The 23,548-nt window shown below is 33.4% G+C and overlaps 1 protein-coding gene across 1 annotated transcript; it reads left to right on the plus strand.

Moving 5' to 3' along the window:
* Positions 1–10,812: 10,812 nt before the first annotated feature.
* On the plus strand, positions 10,813–18,610 carry LOC115882562. The gene is made up of 2 exons (XM_030900734.1): positions 10,813–11,062; positions 16,398–18,610. Exons 1-2 carry the CDS (start codon positions 11,052–11,054, stop codon positions 18,385–18,387), a joined length of 2,001 nt encoding a protein of 666 aa, XP_030756594.1. The 5' UTR covers positions 10,813–11,051; the 3' UTR covers positions 18,388–18,610.
* Positions 18,611–23,548: the final 4,938 nt, after the last annotated feature.

Consider the following 23,548-nt stretch of genomic DNA (forward strand, 5'->3'; position numbering starts at 1 on the left):
TGTTCTATGAACATCTTCTAAAGTTATAATTATGTACCTTTAAAAAATTTCGTTATAGCCAAAATAGCCCCAATTATTCCCCACTAGCAAAACCGGTAATTAAAACTATGCTCGCTACCGTAGTTGAACTAATCTAAAAACTTTTTAACTGGAATAATAAATTATAATACAAGTTAGACCTTCTGAAGATATCAAAATATTTACTTTATTATTTATATTAGAATTTTTACAAATTATACTTCCTGACACTTTTAGAATAATTAAATAATAAATTTTTCGTATACTCGCTATTTAAACCTGTGTATTTGTATAGATCGATTGTTCACGATATTCTCGCATGGTGGCAGCACCGGCGGAGAATACACCAAGCCTATAAAAGTAATTATTAAAATTTGGAATCATATTTCAAAATTGTTTCTATCTTGAGGTTATGAAAATATAAATGATGATATAGGTACAGACAAATAAAGAATGAGCATCTGTCACAATTAGAGCTTTAGCAATAGACATTGAGTAAAACTTTCTTAGAGTAAAACTAAGTCCAGATTTATTTTAATGCCTATCGTATGACGTCAATTTAATGAGTATGGTATGTTTATGACATGGAAATAAACTCGGCGATACATATTTATTACAGTAATTATTCTTTATAATTTCTACAAATACAGGTATGACAGGTAAAATATTGAAGTGGTGATTAAAATTATTCGGTATGCAATAGTTTGTTCTAAAAAGTTATTTATGTTTATTTTTCGCAACTTTATTACTTTAAGAAATAAACTAAGGATTACTTTAGTTAAGTATTGCTAAATAATTATTTATCAATAGTTACTGCTAACATAGATTAGCATTACTACATTATTCTCTCGTTATAAGGGTTGGTTGGATTTGGTTTGAAGAAAAAAAATCAAAAATTCAGAATATATTGGTGATTTATAGTATAGAAAATATCTAAAGTCTGTTCAACGAGAGAATAGGTGATTTTGACAGACGAAATCAGAAATGACCTTTGAATTAAAATGGCGGACAACTCTCACTCAGAATTCTCTCATTGGACAGACTATACAGAATGGTCCGAATTGTATTCTGGACGCTTGGGCAGCATAGTCTGCAGATAAAAATAAGTAAAATTCGGATACACGTACGTCCTAAAAGGCTTAGTTTCTGAGATATAGGGTGTAGAAGTGCAAATGCTTTCTGAACTAAGGTTGATATTTGAAGAAATTTGATTTCTGTGTCAATATTACTCCTACTTGTAAGGGGCGCCACCTGCCTATCTTTTTGAACCGTTATTTTGAAGAGTAATAATTTTTCCGAGTGAAAAAATATACGCCGATTTTTATTTAAAAAAGTTTTCTTGGCAAAAAGCGCTATGAGTAATGGTTCTCAGGTTATTTGCATAATCAATACATTGACAAAAATTAAACATGTTTACTAGATTGTAAACTATCTGAAATAAAAAATCTTAATTTTTTTGTGTCAAAGGTTCAAGAGAAACTGTTTTATCATTTTTTTTTCTAGAAAACGCTATGATTATTTAAAAAAAAAATTGAAAAATCGAAATAAATATGCCGCCGAAAATTTCTGAATACAATTAGGACCACCCTGTATATCGGACTGGCTATGCATATGCGTATTTAATGCAAAATAAATTTGACACTTGTGGTGCTTCATCCCCAAAAAATAGATAAAATATGAAAAATGTGTTTTATTACTATTAGAATATTGAAATGGATAGGTGTAAATAAAACTTACGAAGACTAGTAAAAAAGTTTGTGGTCCAACTAATTTTAATTTAATTTTCAAAGATGCTAATTCGTAAGCTGAAATCATAAAAAGGTAATAATTTCATCGTTGTCATAATTTAGTTGGACAAGCATAGAAATATTTTTGTATATTTATCATCACCCCAAACATGTATATATAAATATAACATTACTTAACAATATACAGACCAGGCCATTCATAATCGGTTGTGTATATTTAACGTGTAAAATAGTGAGAGAGATACGTTAATATAAATTCGTGTGTAAAAATTTGTTAGAGAGAAAAAATGGGATGTTACAATATGATCGAAAAAAAAGACGGCGTCAGTAATCGTTATGATAAGGTTAAGATTGCTGTCATTTTATATGTAGATTTATATAGGGAATGTCATCGATGTTCATTTCCAAGCCAACTGAAGGCCGTTTTTTTTATCATACGGTATATTTGTTGTATGGCATTGCCGGTTCCATTAAAATGTTTAAACCGTTCAAAAAAACGTTCCAAATAGTAATGCACTATGAGCTTGGTCATTTTTCTACAATGCTAGTACCTTAAATATTTTACATTCTGTTGGGTGCACATGCTTAATTTATTTTTTATTGCTCCACGCAGTTTTGTAATCTTATAGACATATGTTTCACAAGCATTCTTTAATAAGCCGAAACATGTATAAAGATAAAGTTACTCTCCTTAAATTTTGATACATCTAAAAGCGGGTTTTATTAAAATACCAAAATTATATTTGTTTTGCACATTAAAATACAGACTACCGATTTAAAATGACCAGGCCAGTATACATTTTTAAAGTTGTTCAAATTGCAGAATATTTTTGTTTTGGTTATATGGCAAAATTGATTTTTTTTTCAAAATAACACAAGTTTTAAACGTTTTTTTTTTGGGACTATATTTATCTCAACATAAGGCGAGTTTGTTTCTGCAGTAAATTTTTCATAACCCGTGACGATATTTCATCCAGAAATTTAAAACTACCTATGAGGTGTTTTAGTGCATTTATAACAACGTGATAATAACTGCAGTTTATCTTGACAAACTTTTTCATTATTTCAGTTTAACTGCGTCAGCTGTTTAATGAAATCCACGATGTATAATCATATTTGTCAGTATTGTTGAATGTTTTGTTTAAATAAGCACACAATGAAATTGCCTTTAACCTACCAGCAGCCTTTGAAAATATAATTCAAGACAACCCAGTGCCTGGTTTAATAATGCTGTCGAACATACACGAAGTTGCATATTTTTTGACAGTTATATGCATAGAATAGATATTTTTATGCACTGATGTTATTAGTAGGAGGATAATGTTGGGTGTACCCCAGGAATAATTTACAAAGATTTTGTTACATGGGCATTATCCTAAAGTTGCGTACAGACGACCGCGAATGTATTGAGCACGCATGTTTATGTGTGGGCTCTCAACTCATATATGTTCACGCCATGCGAAGAAAAACATTGAAAAACGCATGCGTGCACTCTCAGACCGTCCCCATATTTTATTCAGCGTTCTATCTTTATCTAAGAACTACTTGTATATGGATATTATATGGAACTACTATGCAGAAGCATAGAAGTATAACTAAGAACAGAATACGGACCATTTTCAAGATTTTTTATGGAGTCTATTTTTTTAGTTTTTGAAAAATGAAATTTATATTTTGGATCCCACAATATTGGAAAATATTGGTCAATAGGGCCCAAACAATCTTCAGACTACTCCATATTAAATTCTTATATATCCGACTTCTTAAATAATATTTTTCTTCGCACATGCGATGTCCAAACTGAGCGCGAGCACACACATTTGTTTCTTTGATCTCTGAGAAAAAACCGACAGTACTGTGGCTCACGTCGTGCGCCCTCGGCATATTCGAGATCGATCACATCTCTGGTTTTGTTGTCAAGGTATTGCTAGGGCCTTGTTTACCAGGACTAATGACAGAGGGAGATAACAGTCCATATGTGGCCCTTAATAGGGAATATCTGTGGGCGTTATAGTTTATTTACATATTAGGAATCCTAGGCAATAATAATGAATTTAATAAAATAGAATAAATGTATTAAAAATACAATAAACTGACTAAAGTATTACATCATAGATATGCTAAAATACTATACAGGGAGAAACAAAAAATTTACTGTACAGATAAACTTGCCTCATCTTCAGTTGCGATGAAACAAAACAAAGCTACACGCAAATAAATCAGTTATATCGATTAAACCTTAATTTTGACGATTAGTGTAAATGCTAAAGAAAATAGGCAAGTATTATGCCTATTTAGCATAAACAGTATCAAATTAGCACGTCTTTATTATCAATTATGAAAATGGAATAATTTTTTCTGTATAGAAATTTACTAAAATATTAGAGTTTAGTAATAGTAAGTAAAATGTATATTTTAGTTTTGCAATTGAACAATAAAATTATATCTTTGGCTTGCAAATATTTTTCGTCGTTTTAGTATTCTGTTATGAATCCAAAAATGGTTCTTCCTTTATTTAATTTAATTTATGAAACACCTAGTCACATTGAAGGATATATTGCTTTTATTTACAAGCCAAAAATATAATTGAACAAAACTTGTTTGTACTCAATCGAGAAAAAATATTCTAAATCAATAATAATGTTTTGTATCAAAACAGTACGAATTTACATGTATAGTTTCTTAGAGCAATTATACCAAAATGCCTGTGAGGAATGTCAAAATTTTTTTTGGTTATTTTTTTTGTTGATTTGTTTTAATATTACACTTTGTAAAGATGGATGTCATTTTTATAATAAAACTATTGCACAGAATGGTTAAAAAAAATTGCGCGTTTTAAGGAATTTTAGTTTTACATAAATTTTTAATTTATTTTTCATTTACCTAACTTACTACAGTAAAGCAAGAGATTATCTGCTGCTTTTTCTTGATCTATAAATACCATTTACATGTACCTGAATTATCAAAACGTCATTGATTTTACCTCCCATTTTAAAATTTACTTTCTTCTAAATTTAATACCAATTGAATGTAGTTTTTTTATCAATTGACTGAGTTTTATTTTCATACATTTAAATAATTAATTCTTTGAGAAATATAAAATAAAAGAAACTTCATATGAATTTTTTATTATGTTAAAGCTCTTGGCATTTTTTTGACTGCAAAAATACATAGTTAGAACTACTTCATAGTACATAGATGTCCACGGAATTGTATATATATGAACACCCTGTATATTGTGCGGAACGTTATTTTTATCTACCACTCTTAAGCAGATAGTCTCTGAAATATTACTGATAAGATCGATCTCTTATTTAGTTTTTGTGATAAGCAATACATTTTTTTCCCATTCTGTTATTAATATGTAAATAAAGTATATAAATTTCCTTTTCTAATTTACCATAATAAAGTGTACATAAACTGTAGATTTTTCTATTTGAAATGTGGTTTTCTTTATAAGAAAATATTTTAAAACAAAAAAATATGTTATATACAAATGTAAGTAGTTGTAATATTTTGTTTTTAATGTAACTATTGAATATAGATATATAATTTTTGTTATAGATTAATATTTAATATAATAAAATACCTTAAAACTGTGCTAGTTTTTTGTTTAGCTTGTACATAGACTTTTTGTCCACCTGGTTTTTATATTAATTTTGTAATGATGAACGTTCCATATCTATTTTTATTAAATTGTTTTTAAAAAAATATATTTGTCTTATTATTGAAACTTTTTTTGTAAAACAATACTCTTGATGTACTCATAGAAGAAAAGGGTCAACTTTCGTTTAGCTGAAACCAGTTATATAAGTTAATGTTTAGAAAACTGTCTTTCCAAATAGACATTTTTCTAAACATAAACACGCAAAAAGTTTCTGGTGGAAGTGTACCGTTTTTATTTATTGATCAAATATTAAAAAATACACGGAAACAAACGCATTTGACAGTTTTCTCATGTCTCTCTTTTTAGGCTCGTTCGGTATTCACGTCCGACCGCTCGGATCGATCTCGATCAAATCTCGATCGTTCGTTTATGTAGGAGAAAAGTAAATGTAAGTTTATAGCATAGTCAATGAAAAATTAATTCAATTTCCCACCGGCATTTACAAATACGGAAATATGCCGCCGGATGACGGTATTTTCTATATATGTTACGGCTAAAATGGATACTTAGCTAGTTTTCAAACTAGCCAGCAATTTTGCAAACAAACAGCTATGGAGGCTAGAAGCACAGAATATCTAGCTACGCAACAGAAAAATACTCGAAATGAAAGAGCTAAAATTGCACAAATAGAATACTAGATGGCGCGACAATATCATAATCAGAATATAATTAGAAATTTTGAACTTTCGGTTTTGGATCGACGTGCTCGACGGCCTTATAGCTCGGCTTTAAATATGCACAGTTGCCAGATTCAAAAAGACTTGAATTGGCATCCCATTCTTTTATTGTGTATAATGCAGCATGTGTTTTTCTTCTATTCTTTTCTTGTCAGATACACTTATATTAATTCATTCCTTTGGCTATTAAAATAATTTTAAGTATATTATTACAAAACATATACATTTTTAATATACACTACCTTATAATGTTAATTAAGAAAATACATTTAATTACCTTTTAAAATTAATACAATATACAGGGCGATTGATAGTAATATTTATTAATGCTGGAACGTTAGTAATGAAATATAAGTTTAATAATAATGGAAATAATTTATTAAAATGTGCACAAAAAGTGTTAACTGACTAAAAATACTATAATAACAAATTTCTTCCGTTTGCCACGTTATTTATATAGACCTAGGTAGATTTTAAAAGTGACACAGGTACAATTAATAATATATTAGTTCGGCATAAAAGTTGTTGTCACGACATCGAACAATAAATTAAAATTGTAAAAATAAATTAAAATTATTAATTAAACAAATCTTTATAAAGAAACGCAAGTATACCAAATTTGGGGCCCAATCGGAACTCCAGAAATGATATCATAATAGTGTACTATATTATGGTACCACTCGATATACTTTAAGGTACCATAATATTTGCATGTCACCGAAGATCCGTAGTATACCAAATTTAAGAACAATCGAACGCCATGAAATGGTATCGTAATATGGTACTATATTAAGGTACCACTTTATATACATCATAGTTCAATCATATTACAATGTAACCGAAGATACGTAGTATACCAAGTTTGAGCCCAATCGAACGCCAGGAAATGCCGGTATCGTAATGGTATTATATTAAGTACCACTTTTATAATGCATCATAGTACCATCAGCAATTACAATGTCACTGAAAATACGTAGTATCCCAAGTTTAAGCCCAATCGAACGCTATGTACGTAATATAGTGAATTAGCATTATGTGTACCAGTTGATATGCTTCATGGTACCATAATAATGCATTGTCATCAAAAATACGCAAGTATATATCAAATATGAGCTCAATCGAACGCCAGGAAATGGTATTGAAATATGGTACCATATTAAGGTACCAATTTATATGCATCAGAAAGTACCATCATATTACAATGTAAATCGAAGATACGTAGTATAACAAATTTAAGTCCAATCGAACGCCAGGAAATGGTATCGTAATATAGTACTATATTATGGTACCTCTTATTATGCTCCTTGGTACCATAATATTACAATATCACCGAAGGTACGTAGTATTCCAAATTTAAGCCCAATCGAACGCCATGTATCGTAATATAGTACTATATTATGGTATCACTTGATATGCTTCTGAAAAAAAACGGCGTCCAGTTGGCTGGATAGGACGATCGATGACATTTCCCATATAAAATGATAGTGATATTCATTTCATAGCTATCGCTAACGCCGTTTTTTCCCGATTATACAATATGAACTTGGTATGAACACAATCGAACGTCAGGAAGTGGTATCATAATACATGCATATACAGTAGAACAATACTTATTATATTGTCGCCGAATTACAATGAAAATTCAGGATTCAATTATACAATCAAACGTCAGGAAGTGATTGTAATTTAGCTCATAAGATTTAATTCCAACTAACATGGCAAACTGAAAAAACAGCTCTGATCTATTTTAATAATGTTTAAATGATGTAGCAAATTTGAAGGTAGGCTTTATCGGGGAAGTATTACGATATAGGAATTATTAATAATGGCAACACTGCACAAAATTCTTTTTAAATTTTGTTTGTAGAAAACTGTTTTCTTTTAAATTTATTGCCCTCTATTATGTAGTAGCGAAACTACCACATCAAAATATCTGATTTGGAGACAGACTTTTAAAGCCTGTCTCCTTTTGCTACCTACAATTTTATACATGTAACGAGGCTTCTGTTGCGTAGCTAGATATTCTGTGCTAGAAGGCTCCATACAAACAGCACAGCCAACACCACAAACTGACACCTAACCCAAGGATACTATAGAGATAAGGATAGTTCGATTCCTATCTTCCTGCACTGTCAGTTTTTTTACGTCATCTACTGACCGAGTTGAAGTTGGCGCTAAAGATTTTAGACAGTGACAGTTATTTTTGCATTTGACTTGATTTGACGGAGAGCGCAATGCGTTGGAAGATAAATTTAGCGGGACAAAAGCGTTTGGTTAGAAATAAGCCAAAAAATGTGTATTGATAAGAATAAATAGTAGACATTCCAATTGATACAAAAATGCATGAATATTCTTTGTATTTCGATACATTTTTATCAACCAAATTTGGTCGTTTTCTGCTCAGCAAGGCAGAGATCAACAAGAGAAAACAAAATATTTACAAGTGCTTATACATTTTATTAGAAAGCCAAATTATGTTGAAGATTGCCAAAGGTATGTACAGCTGGTTCCAAAAAAAATGAATACGACTCTTTACGCATTTTTTTCGAATATTTGAGCAGTGTATATTTATGTGTCAAGTATTTTGACATGTTAAGGTTATTGTGATTATTGAATAAAAGAACTTTGCTTATGACAAAGTGGCAAATAAATTTTTCAGAATGTCAGCATGACATGACATGAGTAGAGAAATGGGGGACTGGTTCATAGAATATACTGCCCGAAACAATAAAAATATGTTTTAAATCGTAGGTATTCAATTTTATTGGAACCAGCTGTACTTTTCTACTGTACGTATATTATTTGTTAAAATCCTTCGTGCCTTTGTTCTGCAGATATCAAACTTTCACGTTTTTTTTTCAAATATCGATATATTGAATGATGTAGATCTTTTGAGTTACCAATAGTCACTACAACACAGGTAGTCACAGTCACAGGGGAGTCTAAGCTAACAGGTGAATGCCCAAAAAGATTCATTTCAATCGGATAATAGAAAAACAAAACAACTCCATCAAGAGGCAACTGAGTTTAAAAATTGTCTAGATACTTTACTATATATGAATTTACAATTACTGAGTGTTAAAATTAAAATTAAAATATCTATCTTATTTATTATTTTCAAAATAAAATATATTTTTTTAAAAATAAATTATATAGAGGGTGTCACAAGATTACAAATTAATTTTAAAAAAGTGCTATAGAGCTTTTTTGATATCATAATTTTATGTATTTGGCAATAGTTTACAATACGGTTTTTATTAGTGTCATGTACGAATAATATCATAGTTTTATTATCTTGTATTTATTTATTAATAAATTAAGTTGTTAATAAATAAATAAATTTAACCATATAGTTGCTATATATTAGACCATTTGCTACGTTCTTAGATTTAAGTCCCAAACATTGCTCTTGAGATTTTGTCCCGCTAGAATAACCATCCGTCGCACTGTGGAGCGATGGTCAGCGCGTGACGTAGCATTCCACGGCGACTACGACAGCGGCGATTTGACGCGATCGAACAGTCCTTTAGAATATATACAGTTGTGGCCGTTGCGGGTAGCAAATTAGGCACACTAAATAATTAAGTCATTTAATTAACTCGATCAATTGTTACAAACTAAATAACTATTACAAAACATAAGAATTCGGTTTCTTGGCGCGAAACGTGAATGTTGAAGGTCGAAATGTCTATCCACAGGAATAATCCTTCCTCTTCCTCGATTGACAGATATCAGCTGACGGCCATTCAGGGTTGTTATTCTCCTCCCGTGGGGAACCAACCAATCTGGTGGCGGGCACTTGCTACCTCGGAAGTCTGCCACAGGGCTCCCCCCCAGTGAGGAAGCCACTGGTTGCGAACGGTTCTGCTGGCATACGTTGAGCAGCAAACGGTTGGCGTATGAATGTTCCTCCGCCAGTTGATGAGATGCTGGAACATATGCTGCCTTCAGTCGATCCATGGAGACTCGTTGAGGAACATTCTGGACGTCCACCGTTAGAAACTTGTCATCTCGTTCCACAACTCTGTACGGGCCGCTATATGGAGGTGTCAATGGAGGCTTCACTTTGTCGTTACGTATGAAGACATGTTGTTGTGAACATACATTTAATATGGTTATATGTATATGTATATTCGACAAATTGTATAAAATATTATTTTTACCCTTATTCTACGGCTATGCCTAAAGAATTTAAGGTACGAAAAAAATACCATCAACATTATTATTCTTCTCTCAGAAAGATGGGTGATGCAAATAAACAGAACCATTACCTTAAGATGAAATTTGGAAGAAATAGTCATAAATAGTTGCATCATTTTTAGTTTTCCTTTGTAATTCGTTTACTTTCAGACGCGATGTCTGGTTTCTATTTACTTAAGAAATGGTCATGTTTGTCCCCCTTGCAAACCTACCTGAAAATATTATTAAGAAATAGTAGGTACGCCCGTGGATTTCGGAGAGGGCATTCTCATAAAAGCACGGTCACAGAAGGGACCGGGGACATTCATATAAATTTTTTCATAGACGTAATACTGCTAAATTTATATTTTGTATTAAAAGTTTAAAATAAAAAGTAATAACAACTTAGTAAGAATTTAATTATAAAAAAAATAAAGAGAATAACATTCCAACAAGTGGTGATACGAGTCAAATAGAGAACTACAACATTTGGTGGCAGCGACTACAAGATTTGAGTGACGGTGGTCCAATCCAGGATCACGACATTGGTGGCAGCGGTAAAAACTACCAAGGTTTCCTGAAGGTGCGCCAGACGCAGCAGAAAACCTACCAGTTTTTTGGAAGAAGATAGAGGCAACGGGCAGTTCTTGAAGGTGCACCAAGAAGCAGCAAGAAGCCCGGACACGAGACGTAGACATTGGGGACACTGAAGGAGCGCCAGACGCAGCAGCAAGTCTCCAGGGAAGCTTTTGTTTTCACCAGATGATGACGGGGTAAGTCTTTCATTTGTTTAACACTGTATTGTGACGCTACTGTTTTTCTCTTCTGATTTTAGTTAGTTAGATTTAAGCTAAAGACAATAATAATTTGGCTGCAAAAAAAAAAAAAAAAAATATTGCTTAAAATTCGTAAATATTTTTTTTTTCTCTTCAAACTAAAAATACATCTATAAAAATAAATAATAATTCTTAAACTAAAGTAATAAATCATTAATAAAATATAATAATGGCAGGAGGTAAAGACGCAACTGATGTTCTGAATTTAATAAATTCATTTGATGGTCAGGGTGACGCAATTCACTCCAATTTTCTTAAAAATTGCGATTCAATATTAAAAATTGTCAAAGTGGATCAAAAAGAATTACTAGTAGATTTAATTTTTGGTACTAAATTAAAAGGGAAGGCACAAGAGGTAACACAATATAAACAGTTTCAAAATTGGGAAGAACTAAAAGATTTCTTATTAGAGCACTTTACTGATAAAAATCTTCACCATCGCATTTTCTAACACAAATAATGAATATAAAGCAACATTTTAGGGAAACTGTAAAAGAATATGGCGATAGATTACAAATTCTCTTTAATAAATATAAAGAAACGTGTCACTTAAATTATGCAAATAACGAAGCTACTGTTTTAATAGAAAATTTAAACTCCATTTTAGTCAATACTTTTAGAAAAGGACTCAACGATGAAAAAATTCAAATGCGTATTATTGCCGAAAATACTACATATTTAGATAAAGCTTTATCATTAGCAATTGAAATGGAACTTGAGAATAATGACAGGTTTAAAAACTCGCATTTTAAAAATATAGGTTTTGTAGAGCGTGGAAATAGACAATTAAATAATCATTCTTCTAATAATTCCTGTTTATTTTGTTTTAAAAATAATCATTTAACATCACAGTGTAGACAGCTTAGGCAATACGAACAAAATAGTAACTCATATAATAGAAATGTACCTAGCAATAATCAGACACGCCCACCGCAAAATTTTAATAGCAATAATAATTTTTCAAATAGACAAGACGTAAATACAGTACAATATAATCAAGGACGTTTCACTAATCGAAACTACAACAATCAAAATTTTAATCAGAACAACGACGTGCGTAATTATAATCGTAATTATGGTAACAATTATAACAGTAATAATCCTCGTTCAAATTACAATAATAGATATTCTCAGAATCCAAGAAATTTTAATAACTCACAAGTTCCTCAACGGCAGCAAAATGTTTCGATACCTCAACAATCTCAAAATTTTTCTAATTACAATAATGAATCCAGTACTACCAATTTTAATAGTTCAAATAATAGATCACCACAACAAATTCAAACTATAAATTCTCAGTCGTTAATCAATTCAGCAGATAATTATTTTTCAGAACCGAGCACATCTCAAAATTTTTCGGGAAACGAGAGCGAAGCCTTGGTCGCGAGCAGCCGATTAAGCGCTTCTTAAAATTAGATAATAGCTGTTCTATGAATTACACACTACCTGAGCATAAAAATAAAATTAAAATTGAGCAAAACTTAATTGACATACCGCATAAATCAGTATTATTTTCCGATAGTTACCAACAATTAGAGATAATTAAAATCCCTTCTTTAGATATAAAAGATAAAGAATTACATCTTTTATTAGATACAGGGGCAGATATATCTTTATTGAAAGAATGTATCTTATTACAAAATAATCTAAAATTAAATAAAACTTGCATTATAGAATTAAAAGGTATAAGTAAAGAACCTGTATTTACTAAAGGTGTTTGTAACATCCCAATTAAATTAAACAATAACAAAGCAATAACTCATCCTTTTCACATTGTGCCAGATAGTATACCGATTAAAAGTGATGGACTATTAGGACGCGATTTTTTGCAAAAGTATAAAGCCAAAATAAATTACGAAGACGGAGTCATTAATTTTGAAGACAATTTTTTTAAAATTTTGCCGTCAGAAGCAACTACAATAATTCCCGCGAGATGTCAAATTATTGTACCTGCTCTAGCTAATTTATCTTCGTCCGAAGGCATAGTAGTTTCAAAACAATTATCCGAACATTTATATCTAGGGTCAAGCCTAACAAAAGTCCAGAACTATAAATGTTTAGTTAGCATATTAAATATTTCTAATGAAGCTCAAACTATCCATACACCTAGAGTGAATGTCGAACCTATTTCTTTTAATGAGTACGAATTTATAGAAACATATAATTATGACATTATCGATCGTTTTGCTAAAATAAGAAAAGAAATTAATCTAGACCAATTAAATGAAGAAGAAACTAATTCAGTATTAGATATTTGTAGAGATTTTAACGATATTTTTTACTTAGAAGGCGATAAACTAACAAGCACCAACACAATAAAACACACTATACCGACAGAAAGTAATAAAGGTCCTATTAACGTAAAACCTTATAGATTGCCTTTCAAACATAAAGAAATAATTAATGAACAAACTGAGCAAATGTTAAAAGACGGGGTAATTTCCGCTTCGGACAGTCCTTGGAATAGTCCTTTACTAGTTGTTCCTAAGAAAAGCGACCCATTATCACCTAAATTTAGAGTATGCGTTGATTTTCGAAAGTTAAATGAAATTACCATTGGAAACGCATATCCTCTACCTAATATAGCAGAAATTTTAGACCAGTTAGGAAAATCTCATTATTTTACTACCTTAGATCTTACTAGTGGATTTCATCAGGTAGAAATGGACGAAAAAGATAAAAATAAAACCGCTTTTAGCACTAATACAGGACATTACGTTTATAACAGAATGCCTTTCGGTTTAAAAGGAGCTCCCGCCACATTTCAAAGACTCATGAACACAGTTTTAAGCGGTCTTAATGGTATGAAATGCTTTATTTATTTAGATGATATAGTAATTTATGCAAACAACTTAAATGAACATAACGATAGATTAATTGAAGTTTTTCAAAGATTTAGACAACATAATTTAAAACTTCAACCTTCGAAGTGTCAGTTTTTACGAAAAGAATGTTTATACTTAGGTCACATTATTACAGAAAACGGCATTAAACCAGATCCATCAAAAATTCAATGTGTAACAAACTTTCCGCAACCTAAAAATCCTAAAGATATAAAATCTTTTTTAGGGCTTGTAGGATATTATAGGAAATTTATCAAAAATTTCGCTAAAATTGCTAAACCTTTAACCGAATTATTAAAAAAAGATTCTGTTTTTAATTGGGGTATAAAATGCGAAAATTCTTTCCAAATTCTTAAAGATAGTATAACTTTTCCACCTGTTCTCCAATACCCAGATTTTACCAAAGAATTTATTATAACAACAGATGCGAGTAATTTCGCAGTAGGAGCAATTTTATCGCAGGGTAAGGTTAATCATGATCGTCCAATAGCGTTTGCTAGTAGAACTCTAAATAAAGCAGAACAAAATTATTCAACTTCAGAAAAAGAGCTAACTGCAATCGTCTGGGCAGTAAAACATTTCCGTCCATATATTTTTGGCACAAGATTTAAAATTGTTACAGATCACAAACCCCTACTCTATATATTTAATATCAAAGACCCTGGTTCTCGTTTGACGCGTTTTAGAATAAAACTTGAAGAATATGACTATGAAATAATTTATAAAGCTGGAAAGATTAATACAAATGCTGATGCATTGAGTAGAATAGTTAGCACAACAAATGTCAATTCTATTATTACCAATTATGATAATTTTAAAACACATCTCGAAAGCCATATAATTATTAATTCCAAAGTCAAAGAAAAAAACACAAATCTGTTTGAAACACCACAACTTATACCTATAGTTTTATTTTTGCCAAAATTATTCAACAAAAACGACTTTAAAATTCTAGAAAAAAATAAACAAATTAATACATTTTTAGAACATTACGATAACACAAATCCTTTAGACATGCCGTCAGTTTTTCAGTATCAACAAAATAATTGTAATATATTTCTATTAACAGACAACGAAAATACATTCAGTGATATTAATTATGAAAATATTTGGTCTTGCTTACTAACTTTACGAAATATTATATCCAACGAAAAAACCGAACTATCATTTATAAAATATCATTACAACTCATTAGTCAAATGGGAAATCGTTCTTCCTATGATAAGATATATTTTTAAAGACCTCTATTCAGAAATTACAATATTTAACAACAGTCTTATCAACCCCTCAGATGCTGAAAAAGTTGTATTATTAAATGAAAATCACAATTGTCCATTAGGAGGTCATCAAGGGTCATCCCGCACATATAAAAAATTATCTCAATTATATACATGGAAAGGTATGAAAAAAGACATAAAAGAGTTTATAAAAAAATGTGAACTTTGTCAAAAAAATAAACAGTCTCGAAAAACAAAAATGCCTATGGTAATTACGACCACGGCATCAAAACCGTTCGAAAAATGTTTTTTAGATATAGTTGGACCACTACCAGAAACCGAAAATGGTCACAAATACATATTAACCTTTCAGGATGATTTAACAAAATATATAATTAATATACCTATGAGAAATCAAGAAGCTGTAACTGTAGCGCATCATTTTGTAACGAATATTATATGCATTTACGGAATACCTGACATGCTAGTCACAGATCAGGGGTCAAATTTTTTAAGTGATATTTTTAAAAGTACTTGCAAGTTTTTAAAGATAAAAAAGATCCAAACAACAAGTTATCACCCAGAGTCAAACGGAGCACTAGAACGCTCTCATAAAGTTCTAGAAGAATATTTAAGACACTTCATTAAGACATCTCAAACAGACTGGGATAATTGGATTCCCTATGCAACATTTACATATAATACTACACCTCACACTGCTACACAATTTTCTCCATTTGAACTTTTATTCGGACATATTCCTACATTACCAACATCAGTTAAACAACCACCTAAAGTCAATTATACTTATGATGATTTCATAAACAATCTTAAACAAAAAATGCAACATTCTAATCAATTAGCTAAAGAAAACTTATTAAAATGTAAAAACATATCAAAAAATAATTACGATAAAAACAGTTATACCAGAATATTCGAAATTGGTGACAAAGTGTTACTTTACGACGAATCAGTTCGACGTGGCAGAAGTAAAAAACTTTCCGCCTTATGGATTGGTCCATATACCATTATAAAAAAAATATCAGATGTAAATTATACAATTCAAAAAGGAAAAAATAAACAAACTATTCATGCAAATAGATTAAAATATTTTTATTATTAAAACTAAACATAATCAGTATATATAGATTATAAAAACTAGAATTAATAAATTTTAATTAGCTTATTATTAGTATATATATTTTGTTTTAGGGTTAATTTATTTATAATAATTACCAGTATCCTAGCAGTAGTCCACTCAGAATACAATATAACCACTTATGACTTGAACCCTGGAATACACTTTGAGCACCTGGGCGAACTAAGGTTTTTTAATAACAAATGGAAACTAGTAACTTTTGTAGAATTAGAAAATATTAGTAATAAGTTATTATCATTAAAGAATTACCGTAAGTATACTACAGATTTATGCAATAATGAGAATGCTCAATATCACTATTATATTTGTCAGTTATTTTTGAAAAGTTCTAAATACACTTTCGAAAAAATTGAAAAAGAACTAGAAGTCTTACACGAATTGATCGGTCATAGTCATTTATCAGAAAGTAGACAAAAACGAGGTTGGTTCAATATTGTAGGAAAAGCAACTAAAGTTTTATTCGGCGTTTTAGATGAAGAAGATGCTAAATACTATAATGATAAAATTTCACAAATGAATAAAGACGAAACTTCAGTCCTTCAACTTTTAAAAGAACAAACAAAAATTGTTCAATCAACAATAATTAATTTCAATAATACTATTGGAACTTTAGATTTTAACGAAAATTTATTAAAAAATAATATAAAAAAGATTAGCGATGAATTAAGCAAAGTCAAAGAAAATTTTCATTTTCTATATATAAAAACCGGCATAGAAGAACACGTCACTATTTTAAATATGATGCTAAATCAATTACAATTAGAAATCATGACGATTACGAATGCTATTTTAGTAGCAAGAAAGGGAGTTTTACACCCCTCAATATTAACGCCATTAAGGTTAATTAACGAATTAAAAGATGTGTCCGAATCTCTACCTCATGGATTAGAATTTCCTGTACCATTAGATCCGCTCAATGCAAATCTCATTCTAAATGTTATCGAGTTGCAAGTTTATTTCGAAAACAAACGATTAATATATATTATAAACATCCCTTTAATTGAAACAAATTTATTCTATATTTATAAAATATCACCCTTTCCAAAATTAATGTCAAATAACCAGTTTATATTAATTCAACCCTCATCTAAATATATAGCAATTGACGAAAGCAAACAGCAGTTTATTACACTGTCGGAAATAGAATTTAATACTTGTTTAAAAATTATAGAAAATAAATTTATTTGCAAGCAACAAAAACCAGTTTCTCTTGCTCATTTGGCAGATAATTGCGAAGTTAAATTATTGCAATTCACAAATATCATACCTGATATCTGTGACAAACGTATAATTCAGTCAGATAGAGCAATTTTTATTCAACTACAAACCAGTAACACTTGGTTATTTGCAGTTCCTCATCCAGAAACTCTTACGATATCATGTAATAATAAAAAAAATCACGTAGATGTAATACTAAAAAATTGCGGTAGTGTCACTATAGGTAAACAATGTAAAGCTTATAGCGCATCATCAATGCTAATCCCTCATGGAAATACAGTCCAGTCCAATATTTCAAGTGATTTTATTCCACCATTCGACATTAGTGATAATTGTTGCGAAAGGATAAAGGAAGAAAAAATAAACATTAGTGAAATATTTCTCAACGAACATTATAGGAAATTAACAAAGCACATCCCCGAACTTAATGTAGCGAGCCATAAGCTAGAAGATATTGAAAAGTTAGGTGATGAAATTCTAAAAAGGAAACTTGTAAACAATTATACATTTCCAGCATCTGTAATTGCCTATATCTTAGCTCTTCTTGCTATTATTTTTATTATTTATAAATTGTATACAAAATGTACTAACAAGACAGCCTGTTGCGGAATTATTCCAAACTTATGCATTAGAGTTAATCAGTCTGTGGAACCATCTTCTAGAAATAGTGATAGATATGTTGCTCATTATAATCGTAATATTAGCCAAAACTCTGAAAATGTAGGTAACTATGAAAACTCCGAAGAAGAGAATGTTAATTTACAGGCGCCCTCGCGCAGACCCATTGGGTATGTACCATCAAGGCGACCATTAAAAGAAAAATAATTTCCGCATTTGATACATTTTTAAATCTGCAATAGTTATAAAAAAAAATGTTAGTTAAGTTAGAATGTAAGTTAGTTATAATTAGTAGTTAAGACTTGTATAATACTTTTATATATGTACTTTTATTCATTTCCATCTGAGTTATACTAATTAATTATATAAACATTTGTTTTGAGATTTCATATCACTTTCACCTCATGAAATCTCTCATTAAGGGGGGAGGTGTTGTGAACATACATTTAATATGGTTATATGTATATGTATATTCGACAAATTGTATAAAATATTATTTTTACCCTTATTCTACGGCTATGCCTAAAGAATTTAAGGTACGAAAAATACCATCAACATTATTATTCTTCTCAGAAAGATGGGTGATGCAAATAAACAGAACCATTACCTTAAGATGAAATTTGGAAGAAATAGTCATAAAAGTTGCATCATTTTAGTTTTCCTTGTAATTAAGTTTACTTTTCAGACGCGATGTCTGGTTTCTATTTACTTAAGAAATGGTCATGTTTGTCCCTTTGCAAACCTACCTGAAAATATTATTAAGAAATAGTAGGTACGCCCTGTGGATTTTCGAGAGGGCATTCTCATAAAAGCACGGTCACAGAAGGGACTGGGACATTCATAAAAATTTTTTCATAGACGTAATACTGCTAAATTTATATTTTTGTATTAAAAGTTTAAAAAATAAAAAGTAATAACAACTTAGTAAGAATTTAATTATAAAAAAAATAAAGAATAACATTCCCAACAAGTGGTGATACGAGTCAAATAGAGAACTACAACATTTGGTGGCAGCGACTACAAGATTGGTGACGACGGTGGTCCAATCCAGGATCACGACAATGTGTAGTCGTCTGTAGGTCGGGATGGACATAGGCGGTACGAACTGAGTGGTTGCTCGTTGGTACAGGCCTCAAAGCCCCCATGGTCTCACGGAGTCGTTGAACAAATCGGTGTTCGTCGGTTGGGGGTAGCACTTGGAACAAATGGCCAGCCGTCCAGGAGGCGAACTGGTGCACCTCAAACACTAAATCGGAGGCTGTACAGGCGATGTCCGGTTTAAAGGTGTTCCGCAGGCTCAGCATGACGAGGGGAAGAGCTTCGGCCCAGGATACGACATCAGCAGCGACGAGTGCAGCCTTGAGGGTTCGGTGAAAGCGTTCGATACATCCATTTGATTGTGGGTGATAAGCAGTCGTCTTTATGTGCTGTACTCCAAGTGCTGTGTTGTTGGCGGAACAACTGGCTCTCGAATTGTCTGCCCTCGGTCTGTAGTAATGGTCGCTGGTACCAAAGCGGGATATCCATCCTTCGAGGAGCTTTTGTACCACTACTTCAGTAGTAGTTATCTCACGAATAGGGATAGCCTCAGGCTATCTCTCGTAAATCGATCAATGATCGTGAGAGGTATCGAAAATTGTCACTTGGGTGGAAGTGGTCCCACAATGTCGATATGTATGTGGGCAAATCGTTCGTCAGGCATTCCTAGTGGTGTCACTGGTAACAGTATGACGTCCTACTTTGGCCCGCTGATTATTGAAGACACTCTCTGACCACTGCTTGAGACTTGATTGGTTCATATTATGCCACACAAGGCGTTCGGCGATCATTCTCAGCGTAGCAGCCTGTCCAGGGTGGGACTGGGGTGGAACTTCAGAGAAAACATCCTCTGGAAGGTCGCCGGCACGTACACACGTACACGTCCATCTTGGATTGAACAGTATAGGGGTCGTTCGCTATCTGGTATGACAATGTGTTGAAGGTTTAAAAGAGCTTGTGGGGTCCTGCAGAGCTTCTTGTAGACCTCTTCATCAGTTGTCTGAGCTTCAGCTAACCGGTCAAAGTCAATGGTGATGGGTGATGCTATTGCGTCTACATCAGGTCGTGAGAGACAGTCGGCTACAATGTTCTTTTCTCCTTGACATGTCGATGTCTGTGGAAAATTGACCAATAAATTCCAGCTGGCGGATCTGTCGTGGAGATTGACGGTCATGTCGCTGCTGAAAGGCATACGTCAAGGGCTTGTGGTCAGTGTATATGATGAATGCCCTCAAGAAGGTAGCGGAAATGGTGAATACCGCTAAATATTGCCAACAGCTCGCGGTCGTAGGTACTGTAGTTACGCTCCGTCTTCGACAACTTCCGTGAGAAGAAAGAAATAGGCTGTAAGTGCTCACCGACAAGCTTGTTGCAATACCCCCACCGATCGCGGTGTCCGAAGCGTCGACTGACATGCTCAACTGAGCATGGGGTGCTGGAAAAACCAACTCGGCAGCAGTAGCTAGGAGTTCTTTAACTCTGGTGAAGGCACTTGATGCTGCTGGAGTCAAGTTGAGGTCCTGTTGCTTTTTCTTTTGGTGGGAAAGTAGCTCGGTGAGTGGCATAAGCTCTTTTGCAGCATTCGGTAACCAGCGTCGATAGAAATTAACCATCCCTAGGAAGCGACGTAGCTGTTTGTATGTTGTTGGTTGCGGAAAACTGCGAATAGCACTGACTTTAGCTGGCAGAGGCCTGACTCCAGTTGGGGAGACTGTGACGCCCAAGAAATTTGCCTCTCGTATCCGGAATTTGGACTTTTCTTTGTTGATTTGGAGTCCATTTGCTTCTAGGATCTGAAGAACTACTGCTAAGTGCTGCTCGTGTTCTGCTTCCGTCTCCGAGACTACCAGTATGTCGTCGATGTACACATATACAAATGAACACCCTCGGAAGAGATGGTCGAGGTACCGCTGAAGTGTCTGGGCGGCGTTACGTAAGCCAAAGGGCATACGTAGAAATTCGTACAAACCAAAAGGTGTAATAACAGCCGTTTTTTGTACATCTTCTGGGCGGACTGGGATCTGGTGGAATGCATGTACAAGATCAATGGTAGAGAAAATTTTCTTTCCATGTAGCTGATTTGCAAAGTCCTGAATATGTGGCACTGGATAGCGATCAGGCTTGGTAATTGCATTTAACCGACGGAAATCCCCACAAGCACGCCACTGGCCGTTGGCTTTTTGGACCATGTGAAGCGGGCTAGCCCATGGCGATTTTGATGGCTGAACAATGCCCATTTGTATAAGTTGATTGAATTCGGCCCGTGCAGCTTGTAGACGGTCTGGTGGAAGCCTGCGCGGCTTGGAGAACACTGGTGGGCCTTGGGTGTCGATATAGTGCTGGACTCTTCCAGGGTCGTCTGGTGCATCCGTTGGTCGGTCATAAGGATGGGCAGTAGATATTCCCACCTCCAACGCGCTTACTCGTCGAGACACACACGTAATGCTGCTTGGTATAGTTGGACACACAAGGCGCTTGTTTCGCATATCTACGGTGAAACCATGGTGTACGAGGAAGTCAGCACCTAGGATGGCAGTAGTGACATCTGCAACAACAAAGGTCCATGTGACTGGCTGGCCAAAACCAAGGTCAAGTGTCAACTGTTTCTGCCCAAACGTTCTAATACAGGAACCAGTAGCAGAGTATAGGCGTATCATACTAGGTTTTGAAGCAGAACATGCTTTGCGTGGCAGCACACTTAAGTCGGCTCCAGTGTCAACGAGGAACTGCAGTTTTAGGGCTTTATCTGTGACGAAAAGGCGACGTGGTGCATGGGGGGCAGTGGTTGTCATGATTACTGCGCCCCCTCTTGATCGTTTTTTAGAAGGTACATGGTGCTCTACACTTCTTAGCTTGGGACTCCAAATCTCCTGTGATAGTAGCAGTGCCTGCCAGTTTTCTCGTCCATTAATTACTTTGTTGTTTAACGCAGGCTTTCCGTCCATGGCCAGCGATAGGAAAACTAGAACATTGTATATATTTGTCAGCTTTCTTGGCCAATTTCTCCAGGTCTCCATCCAGGATGGCTAAGTGACTCCCCCGGGCTTGGGGTGGTAGGCGGTCTAACCAGAGTTTCTTTAGAACCCTGCGTAGAAAGGTTATTTGAGGCCAAAGCTTGCATTCGGTGGAGAAGCTGTGTTGGTTTAAGGTCGCCCAAGGTCATCTCCATAAGCTGGTGAATTTTGTCATCAGCGCTACTGCCATATCTCTCTAACAGTCTAGCTTTTTGAGGTCTTCGTAGGCCCTACCTCTAGTTGGATTTCGTAGTATGTCGGCTACCTCTACATAGGACCTCGCTGTTTAAACTTGTTACGGTGTGATCGAAACCTGCAGTCATCAGATGTTATTTTTGTCTTGCCTGTATTGGGCTTCCAGGCGTAGGAACCATAGTTCGGGCTCTGTGCGCCAAACCTGGTGCTTTAATCCCTAAGACGGGCAATAACGACTTGATCGTCGGTTTGGAAGTCGTTCGTGTCGGAGGTGGACATTGCGTATCTGAATTTGTTGCACTCACACGTTCGTCGGGGTCACCAATGTGGCCGTTGCGGGTAGCAAATTAAGCACACTAAATAATTAAGTCATTTAATTAACTCTCGATCAATTGTTACAAACTAAATAACTATTACAAAACATAAGAATTCGGTTTCTTGGCGCGAAACGTGAATGTTGAAGGTCGAATGTCTATCCACAGAATAATCCTTCCTCTTCCTCGATTGACAGATATCAGCTGGACGGCCATTCAGGGTTGTTATTCTCCTCCCGTGGAACCAACCAATCTGTGGCGGGCACTTGCTACCTTCGGAAGTCTGCCACACAGTCTTTGCACCTAACCAACAAAATACCAGCGCTTTTTGCAAAATAGCTGGCTCAATGCAAATACGTTTAAATAAAATATACGACGGCCTCCCCATAACAACAATGAGAGGATTTACGTCCCAGTATTGAAGGACAGAAAATCGAGTCGAATGGTTTCAAGACATAGGTTCATCCTTGTTTAGTCAAACTTCCTACAAACCAAGGATAGACTTATGTAGGAAATGCATTGAAATTCTATAGCCATCCTTCAATATCGGGACATGAATTTAAGCGGTACCTTTGGCGGTACCCTCCGTATACTTTATTTTAAACGTATTTGGCTCAATGACTAAAGAATCCAAAGGCAAATAACACCCGAGAGCAAATTGTGACGCCACCAAACAGTGCCGTGGCACATATTTTTCTTAACCTAGCTGTTTGAAGAGATATTATTTATATTTTTTGATATATAATATAGTGATGGTAATAATCGAATTATTTTCACCATCGAATAATTAGTAATAATTCATATTTC

Source organism: Sitophilus oryzae, unplaced genomic scaffold, assembly GCF_002938485.1.
Source record: "Sitophilus oryzae breed Bouriz unplaced genomic scaffold, Soryzae_2.0 scaffold_177_pilon_pilon, whole genome shotgun sequence".
Classification (NCBI taxonomy): domain Eukaryota; kingdom Metazoa; phylum Arthropoda; class Insecta; order Coleoptera; family Curculionidae; genus Sitophilus; species Sitophilus oryzae.